Source organism: Notolabrus celidotus, chromosome 12 (assembly GCF_009762535.1).
Source record: "Notolabrus celidotus isolate fNotCel1 chromosome 12, fNotCel1.pri, whole genome shotgun sequence".
Classification (NCBI taxonomy): domain Eukaryota; kingdom Metazoa; phylum Chordata; class Actinopteri; order Labriformes; family Labridae; genus Notolabrus; species Notolabrus celidotus.
Genome location: NC_048283.1, coordinates 30312262 through 30322417, shown reverse-complemented (window position 1 = coordinate 30322417; position 10156 = coordinate 30312262). Strand labels below are relative to the sequence as shown.

General features: G+C 40.6%; 1 protein-coding gene across 5 annotated transcripts in view; it reads right to left on the bottom strand.

Annotated features, from left to right (window-relative positions):
• Window positions 1-2234: 2234 nt before the first annotated feature.
• Window positions 2235-10156, bottom strand: part of trak1a (trafficking protein, kinesin binding 1a) — a 59274-nt gene continuing 51352 nt past the window's right edge. For 4 of the 5 annotated variants that reach the window (XR_004633281.1, XM_034697896.1, XM_034697895.1 and 1 more), the window contains 2 exons: window positions 8957-9059; window positions 2235-6306 (listed from right to left, as the gene is read on the bottom strand). Coding sequence is in view for 4 of the 5 variants with exons in the window: in XM_034697896.1 (XP_034553787.1) it covers window positions 5241-6306; window positions 8957-9059 (1169 nt within the window). In the remaining variant the exon portion in view is untranslated. The remainder of the gene's footprint in view (window positions 6307-8956; window positions 9060-10156) is intronic. The other variant, XM_034697897.1, reaches the window with a different exon arrangement.

Genomic DNA, 10156 nt, shown 5'->3' with positions numbered 1-10156 from the left:
TTGAATACTTGTACTTACATCAAAGCTATTGCAGACATTAGTTCAGTAGTTCCCATTTTAAGCGTTTCAACCCTTCAAAGGATTTAGAGTTGAATCTGTTTGGCTGTGAGATGATTCACTGGAGAGCATTACAATAAATAATAATAGATCTCATAAACTACTTCCTCTTTTGTGCTTTTCTCTGATGTTTAACTTTCTGCAAAAGATGAAATATTTAGAGCAGAAACTGAACTGAAAACATCTGAGATGAAATGAGGCTGGAAGCTATAAAAACCTCTGCAATGTCACTGGGAGACAAAACCATGTACAGGATTATTATGAAGGGTCAACACAAAGAGGGTGGAAACCACAAGTTTAGGTTTAATGTTTCAAATAAGGTGAATGATTGAAAAATCAAAGGTGAGATAAAGGTATGAAGTTCAGTTTCATTCCTAAATAACAGCCTGGAAAGTGAAATAAGAAAAGAAGCTGTGAGCACCAGCTGATGTTTGATAAAAAAAACAACACTTAATTTGCACATAATGTAGGTGACAGAGAGCTTAAGGGACCTGTGATGTAATGAAAGTCTATTTTAAAGTTGTTCACTTCGACACGAGGTCTGGGTGTTTTCATTAACTACACCACATCCAGTAGATTATATCAATGGGTTCAGTGGTAAATGTTGCTCTGGGGACCGTGGCTTAACTCAAGAACACTAACGTTGGGTGATTTTCACCCATGCGATTGTGGTTATGTGATTTTCATTATGTTGCTGCTATGCGAGTTGCATGGGTCCCTGGGTAGCTTCAGTCGGCTCTCTGATATCACCCGAGGTAGGCGTGTTTCCCTTCTACCATCCCTGTTTTTTCAGCAGGCACATGTTTGGGTGATTTTCATCCATTGAGAGTAAATTCTTTGTTTATCTCTCCCACAGTTATAAGTGATCAAGGGAGACATGTCCCAGGAATGGGTGGCCCAAAGAACAAGTTCCCAGCTCCATTATTTTATAATAAAAAATCATGAATCATTAATTATCATCAATGATTTCCTAATTTTGAGCATTTTCATAGGGTCCCACCATGATACTTCTTTTGCATTTCATGAGCTGTTTTATACTGAGAAATACAAGAGGAGTACTTCAATTTGCAATGTGTTGTTGTACTATGATATATTTTGATATGAAGTATTTTTTATCGGGTAAAATATACCGCATGTCAGTGATGGTGTTACTAACTGATACATTATTGTTGTATGGTTAATGAACTCAGGTATGGCTCCACCTTTTTTCTACAGGCACAAATGAACAGACATCCAATCCAGTTGCGGCAAATGGCTGCCCACCAATGAGTCTGAGCCTGCTTCAGCATGCTAAAAGGAAGCTTTCCTTTAACACTGCCTGATCATGGTGGATTAATAATGGTCTCTGTGAATAAGTAATACTACAGAGAGTATACTGTAGAGCAGGGATTCCCAAAGTGTGGGTTGGGACCCCCTGGGGGGTCACGAGACACAAATGGGGGTTGTGAGATGTCTTCCAGAATGTTTTTTTTTTCTAAAAAAATCTAAAATGAGTACATTTTACACATTACAGTAAAAAATATTGATGAAAATAGTAGCTAACCTTGAAATAAAATATTGAAAATAGAAAATGAAATGAGTTTTCAACCTTTCTTTTTGCCAGATGACTCCAAGTTTAAGGTTTGTGAACAGTTATTATCAAAAGCATCAGTGGCAGCAGCTTAATTCATAGCAGCACAGGAAACACAGACACATGCTCATGGAGGTAGGCTAATTTTCTCTAGACCAGCTAAATGAAGCCACATTAAATCCCTTGGAGGGACAGTCAGGGTCGCGAGTCTTTGGCACCTATATTTTGGGGGTCGCGGGATGAAAAGTTTGGGAACCCCTAGAGAATACCCCTATAGAGAATAGTGAAAATGACAGCTTGCAGCTCAGCCTCAACACCTTCAAGGCACACTAGAGGGCGACATTGCCCATTTTTAAAACCACTGGTCCATGAGTAGAGGGTCATAAGATAACTTCTGCATCTGGAGCTATATAAATAAAACTGATTGATTCCTTTCTAGTGTTACCAAACCATGATACTTTCCTTCCTTGTGTGGTATTGATTTCCATGTCTCGCTGTTTTATGATTCATCAGGTTTGACATCTTGTTCCCTGACACCCACAGTAGAACAAATCCTCCACAACCACCATCCAGAGAAATAAAATCAGCAGAAGATTCAGACAACTAGTTAGTCTTTATGTATTTCTTTTATTGACAGTCCAACCTGTTCTGTAGAATAGAACTTCAATCCCTGAACAGAGAAGTTTCTTTTCCCTCATTCCTCAAAATAAACAGCAGTCTCCTGGTTTGATGTTCTACTGTTACAGCTTCTCCTTAAAATAAGAAAAAGTTAGCATGACTATATGATGCATACATTTACAATGTAATCATAGTTTCCCTTCTGTAGTCAACACAAACTGATCCAGATAAATCAACATCTTGTACATAAATATATGAACCTACAGCAGGATTACTGCAATAACTTACATTCAGATGATTCAGCTGACAGAAAAATAAGCACACACACAAACACACAAACACACAAACACACAAACACACACACTCCATGCGGCCTCCGGTTTAGCACTTGGTTTCGTTGTTAAATACTGTAAATGATTGTGATTGTTTTTATCCCCAGATGTGCATTGTTAATTAATTGGCAGGGTGGATAAACTGTATCTTGCAGACAGCTGACTCTGTACCTGTTGTTGTGAATGGAAATGTTTCAATGAAACCAAAAAAAACATCAGTGTAACAATTCAAAATATAAATTCAGTCTCTAAGAGTCCTTCACTTAAACAAACATAATAGACATTCAGTTATATGTGGACTTCTAACAATCTCAGTATTTATAAATATATATATATCTATTCCTTTAACTGCTGACTTGATAACATCACCAGTTCAACCCCTTCATCATAAAGCATTTCAGCAAACCACTGCCAGCAGCAGAGCCAGCCGTTTCTCCATTCATTCAGACCAGCAGTCACTGGCCCAGATCCAGATCCAGATCCAGATCCAGATCCAGTACAGTGCATGAGATCACAATGTTGCATAAGATTAGGCAAATTAAATCTCCTCTCACCTGCTAAAGTGTTACTCGCTCTCTTTTTCAAATTCATCCAAGTTACTTTTACACTCAGTGTACAAGATGTCAGATAAACGTCCTAAAGGCTGGAGCTGGAGCTTGGTCAGTGTTAAAACAAACTTTCCAATGTCAAGATATGGATTTTTCAAGTCACTCCTTCAACAGTTACATTCACAACATACATGTTAAACAACCCTTACTTTAGCTTTGTTCATCCACACGTTATTACTTAGAATAAATACACTTCATGGAGTCAGCTACAACTACAAATCTTGCACAGCGACATGCTTTAGTTTTATGTTATGGTCCCTGCTACTCTTCATTTGGGTCTAACTTTGGTTTTGAGTGAAAGCCTGTGGCAGACATTACATCTTCAATTTAATCTTTCAGATCCATTTTGCTGGAGTAAGATGTAACGCCTTCAATTCAAATGAATCAAATCATCTCCATTTGTCGCTCCCTCTGACTTCTCCTACACAGACATTACAGAAAGAACAGAACAGACATGCTTCAAAGTGTGAAGACTGACACAAACAAGGTGCGTGTTGTTGAAGGCCTGCCTCTTGTTTTCTGTAGTCACAGTGTTTCAACAGATGTGTGTGTATCTGGACATGGTCTGGATTACTTACTATGCGCTACATGACCCTGTGGATTGAAACTGAAGGGTATGCGTCACCCACACATCAAAAAAAGAGCCCATCTCTACAGACATGCTGACACAAACAGCATGCGAGTGGAGAGGGGACCCTCAGCAGGTTCAGATTCGTTTGCACAATCACTCCCATGAACTCTCTCTATTGCATTCAAATCATAAAGAATTAAACAGAACCAATATATAAAAACATACTCAATGAGATACAGTAAGTTAGCTGTTTTAGGCACATGAGTACAGTAAGTCACAGCGGGATGACACGTTATTAAAGCCACAATCTGTTTTTCTGTTTGTTTGGGAAAATATGGGAAACACACATACAGAAATAAAGGGGTAATAATGAGCTCTTAGTGGAAAATAATCTCTAATGCCATTATCTTCAGTGCAGTACAATGCAAACACAAAACACTTTAAAGGCTTAAAATGAACAGTGGCCCAAATATAGGATCAGATTTTCCCCCTGGATGTAAAGGTAAATCAAATATATCCGGTTAGAAGCAGATATTTAAATAAAAATAAACAATTAGATGCTGAGATAAGACAAAACGTTTTTGGGGATCAGCATTAAGCACGTGCTGGTTGATTTTGAAAATTGTTTGGCTTAATACAAAGGCCACAGTGAAGCCTGAAGCCCGGCTAAGTTTAGGTCTGTTTGCAAGCTTTCATTCAGCTTCAGTTTTACAACGTGAGAGATATTCTCTCTTCCTCAAATAGTCCCTTAATGCACACATCATTTTACACATTCTTATTATGCCAACATCCCATTAAAAGCTTTTTTATTTCAATTTTCTGGTTGGATTATCATATTAGAAATGTACAAACAACCAATGACACAGCTTATATCTACTGTAGTAAATATTACTCAGCTGTCCTGGTATATAAATGCTTCATTTGTTTATGAATAATCAGAGGGGGAAAAAAACATCATATGTTTGGGCCAATGCAGTAAATTTAGTATTAATATGTTGCTATTTTTCATTAGTGCACTAATTTATGCTGAGAGGGGAAATGAGACAAATAAAAGGGGTTACATGAAAGTTCTGCAGAACCTTCAACAGATTGGGCTTTTAATATTTTACCATAAATGACTAGGTATATTGCATATACAACTCGTACAATATACAATTAAAATGGACACTGAGGAAGGCAACATACTCTGTTATCATCAGTCTGGTCTGACAGTAAATGAGTATAACACAGTGTAACAGTGTCAGCCATTGGTGGTTTATTCACCACCGTTTCATTCATGTTGATCAGGCTGAGGATGGACTGATAGTAAAGAGGACTGTTTGGTTGAGTCTGCAGGAGGACTGGATTGTTCAGCTGTGTATTGTATCTGAGGAGTGTTTGTGTACTTGCAGTGTTTTGGTAATTTGAATATATGCATTATCACGTCGTATGTAGATGACAGTGTGACGTGTTTCAACAGAGGCGAGCACACTGGATATCTCCCGTTATGTTCCAGTTTCATTGTCACTTTCTAAATCACTGCTTGTTGAATGCCACAGTCTGCAGTTTGGCTGTGTGTGTCTCTGTACTATGGTCTGTGGTGTGACTGTTTCCAGGGCATGTAGTGTCTGTGGTATGTGTATGGCCTTTTTCACCAGAGTGTGATTTGTCTGTATTTTGCTCATTTCCTGCGCGTGCCCTGCTTGTTGGGTTGGTGGAGATTGCATCGTATGTGGTATGAGTATTTCCGTACTGGGGGGACCTCCTGGGTCTTTCATAGCCATACTTGCCCCCACCATGGCAGGATAGCTTCGATTCCTCCGCAGTCCTGCATTCAAGACTGGAAGCCCCCCACCCAGAGCGCTGTTCCCGAGTCCACTAGAGCCAAAAGAGGCTAAGAGTGAAGTCCCAGACGTGACAGAAGAAGCATTCGGAGGGAGAGTGCGGAAACATTTTAGTTTGTCCACGAGCCGAAGCTTCAGTGCATCTGCTTGACCTTCATCATCTGATTGCTCCCTCTCTGCCTCCCCCAGCACCTCCCTCAGGATGGTACGAGCCGGCTTGGAGGCGAGGAAGGTTTGATAAAAAGGCGGCTCGTCATTTATAGGACTGAACTGGAAAACTGGGCAGGTGGAGGCAGCATATGCCGGTTTGGAACGAGGAGAGTTTGGTGGAGTGGAGGGCTCAAGGAGGAGGAGGGTATCTGGGCGTTTCCCGAAACGTCTGAGTTCTGTCTCCTCTGGTGGGTAGCTGCTCTTCTGCATTGGTGCTCCTCCAACAGGTGTTGAAGTTCCACTAGTATCCAAGCCTCGGTCCCAGCTGCTGGGGTCATACACCGAGGCAGATATCCCATGCTCCAGCAGGAGGTGCACCAGGCCCAAAGAAGTGCTGGTGGTCTTGGTGGAGTCTCTTAGGTTGGTGGAGGACTCAGCTAGAGAGAGAGAAAGGGAGAGGCGGCGAGGGGTGCAGCAGGGGGTGTAGGAAGGTGTATGAGGGGCAGAGAAGGGAACAGGAGAGGGAGTTGGGGTTGGGGCAGCGCAAGCACTGCTGTGACAGGAGGCGAGAGCTGAGCTGTAGATGGAGGAGTAATGTGAGAAAAAGGGGGGTGAAGAGAGAGATGATGGAGGATGGGTGGGGTTGAAGGGTGCAGAGAGCATGGGAACAACATGGGTAATGGGTGCAGGGACAGAGATGGGGGGACATTAGTTATCATTCAGTATACGTTTGGTTCTTTTAGTGATGAGAATCAATCAAAAGACAAAACCAAAAAGCTTATTTGTTATTGTCAGCTAAACTCTGCATGTTCCCAAACAAACCACCATCAGGAGCACAAAGATTTACACACGTTAGACTTTACACCACGCAGGTTAATTATTAAAGCCCCACAAGAGGTAATAAAACTGCAGTGAGAGAGGGAGGGTAAGCAAAAAGTCCTTTAAAAGACCTCAATCAGCAAACGGTGCTAACTCAGGTGTCATCACATGACCTTCCTCTGCTCACTTGGAAAAGTGATCAGGATTTTACAATCCATCTCTTCATTCACAGTAGACCTTTGACATCACATACAAATGACCTCTCCAAGAGTTTCTGGATGTGTGTATTTACACCATAATTGTACTGGTACCAGTACCAGTATCAGTATTGGCCTCAGATAGATTGAGATAGAGTTTTAATCCCTCTAGTATCACAGGAATACTCAGTATCTGTCTATTCTTCAGACTTTCCATCTGAAGAAGTATCAGAGAGGAGAGATGGTATCAGATCATCTCTCATCTCTTAGCCTTTGCTGGGAGCAGTTTTGGCTCCAGTGTTCAGACAGCTGTTATGTGCAGCAGCGGGGCTTTCAAAGGAACAAGAGTGGGAGAAGGGGGGTTCCCCCAATCCCTTCCTGTGAAGCTGGACAGGATGTCGACTCTAAGGGGCATTACATGCTTTGTCCCATGCAGCATTCTGTTGCTGAACAAACTCTGATACACAATCTGAACTTGCATGTTGTACTTTTTTAACTTAACACTTGAGATTCCTCAAAAGTTACTGTGCAATGCTTTAATAATGATATTTTTAATGACTTGATCAATATTTATTGAATATTGTTTCGTATGGCTGTTGATGTCTGTGTCATTTATGTGTTTTTTATGCACTTGGTGCAATGAAAATTCCCTTTGGAGCAGTAGGTTTCATTGAAGTGTGTGGATTTGGAAGGACCGCCTTATAGACAAACCAGCTGAGTTCCCAAAGTATTATATGGTCTGAGGTTGGTCCCAAAAGTGGGGCTTGAATTTGGAGTGTGGTTATAATTTCTCAGTAGGGAGGTATCAATCTTAGAACCCATCATCAATCATAGTCTATCAGATCAATCTTTCTGATGCATTCCAAGTAGTTAGGAAATGCAGAAATAGACGGGCTTCTGCAACAAAGTACTGAGTTGTGTCTCAAGCTGAAATCTAGTCTGTTATCTGCACTTGCATACAGATGTTTGTTCATATTAATAAATAAATTCATTGTTGTAAGATTATTGCCAACGGGAGCCAGGATGTTACTGTAACAGTGTGTGATCTGCATTATTTTGCTCTTCACATGGACAGTTCTCCTACATACACTAAAGCCTGCTGAAACGTGATTGGTCAATACTACTAGGACCACAATAAGCAGATTCTACATGTTTATGTAGAATCTGTAAATAGAGATTGGGATAGCAGAAACACAAATCATCTAATTAAAGTACAGGATTAAAGTTACTCATGACAACACCTGAGTAACACCCAAGTCAGTTCCTCTTGCTGAGAGAAGATGCTCTGGAGGAAGGGGACTATATCTTTAATCTGATTAATCATTATTTTTCCTAACATCCATGTTTAAGCCCTCACAGTTAGATTTGATCAGTGATGGGAGTCACACCATAATGTGTATTAATGTGAAGTTTGGTTGTTAGTCAGAAACATGTTGACAGGAAGCATTAAAACCAAACAACATGTAGGTCCACACTGCACTGACTGTCTGGAGAGTTGTTATGATGTTATTCTGGTACACACACCCACTGTCTTTAGGGATGCACTCTCATGCATTGCCTCACCCATTTGCACCTCAACGGGTGCTCTCAATGGGCCTGCTCTACTCCAGCCATGACAACCACATGATACAACTCCACTTCATCTTCCTCATCACATGACCTGCCAAGGGCCAATCAAAGAGCAGGGACAGAGAGCATGAAGTCAGCCAGGTGCTGTTGTAAAGAGGTAACCCTGCCTCAGACTCTGTCAGGAGGGGAGGAGCTCCTGGGCTCAGTCCAATTTCTTACAAACTAACAAAAAATAGCTTTTCTACCTTCTGTTTTCAGTGTCTGATTTTTTTCCTGCTATTCTTCCCTGCAGTACCTAACCAAGCTTTATGATTTCCAATACATAGTTGAGATTTAGCTTCAGGTTTAGCTTTTAGTTATGACCACATAAAACTGTGGGATAATAAGTGTTACTAAAGTACTGTTTTATGCTAAACTTTCCATTCACTGTAGGTTTGGCCAAACCTCTCTCTCCTTTCTGTGCCACTCAGTCAAATTTTAAAGCTCAGTTATAACCCAAGTAAAAAGATGAGTTTATGCCATCTTGTGTTCATAGCAGTAAACCAAAGTCAAGAGTACACACCAAAGAGAAATAAACTGACAAAAACTGCCTCACACAGATATTTCAACAGTAATAAAAAGCACTCAAGTATAGACGTTTACCTCGAGGACACTGAGGTCAGCTGATCAGAGGGATGGAGAATCCTGCAGGTGGTGAAGGTGTATGTAGAGCTGGTGTGGGACATACACTTCCCTGGGAAATTAACTAAAGGAGAAGAGAATAGAACAGAAGAGAGGAGGAGGCTGTAAGTACAGAGACAAAAGGTACCAAGCAGTACTAAAATAACAACACAGTTCAAAACAAAGTGGAGAGAAAATAGACCGTGGTCATAGTGTCAGCCCCAAGCAGAAGCACCAGCATACATCAGCAGGATGATGAAGAGATAATGGGTGTGCACTGTGAGAACCCAGAGTTTGGTGCGCACAGCTTTTTTTAAAATAATAACTGTGTTTCTTATAATGGCTCTCATTAATGTGAGTGATTTTACTGAGTCCCTGAAACAGGTCAGCGAAACAGAGAGCTTCATCTTGAAAAGGTTTCAAATGTTTCGGTCCCCATTAAAAGGATAGGTTAACATCGTTTAGTAAGGGTGAGGTGTCTGTATGAACATCAACAAATGGTTCATTCTTCCAGTCATCCTGTTCACACTGGGCATGACGAGATCCTTTCTGTTTCCAATGTAAGTGACAGAGGCAACATAAGTTATGTATCTTTTTCTGGTTGACATTCTGTGGTGTGGATTAAAGCTGGGGTTGGTAGTCACGGAAAACTAGCATGAATTTGAATGTAGCATTTCCACAGGACTCCGTCTATGTACTCATCTGTGTTTTGCACTACGTCAACTCATGTCTCACTCAGCGGTAAGAAAACACCAAAACATTCTCATAGTGAAAGTTAAAAACACAAACAAACATGAAATGTACGCTTTGCAGGAGGCGGGCAGAACGGCAGGAAGGGATTTGATTGGTTTCATCATTTGGCTCCTGATGGCAGGGATTGGTTGGTGTTTTCCCAGGTTTACTCTGACTGTAGATAGAAGCTTTTTTCCCCTCTTTTTTAAGAACACATTATGTATTGATTACCATCGGGACATAAAGATCATTTTAACCAGTATAACAAAAAGTGTATCTAAATCTGACTACCAACCCCAGCTTTAATGTCACAAAGCTTTCTGAAACATACAGCTGTTAGAAAGAGTCAAATCAGGACTTTTCATTCAGAGCTTAATTATGAATTATTATGTTTCATGAGTTGTGTTTTGTTTTTTGAAATCTTGTTGCTAATAATTAGTAAGTAACATA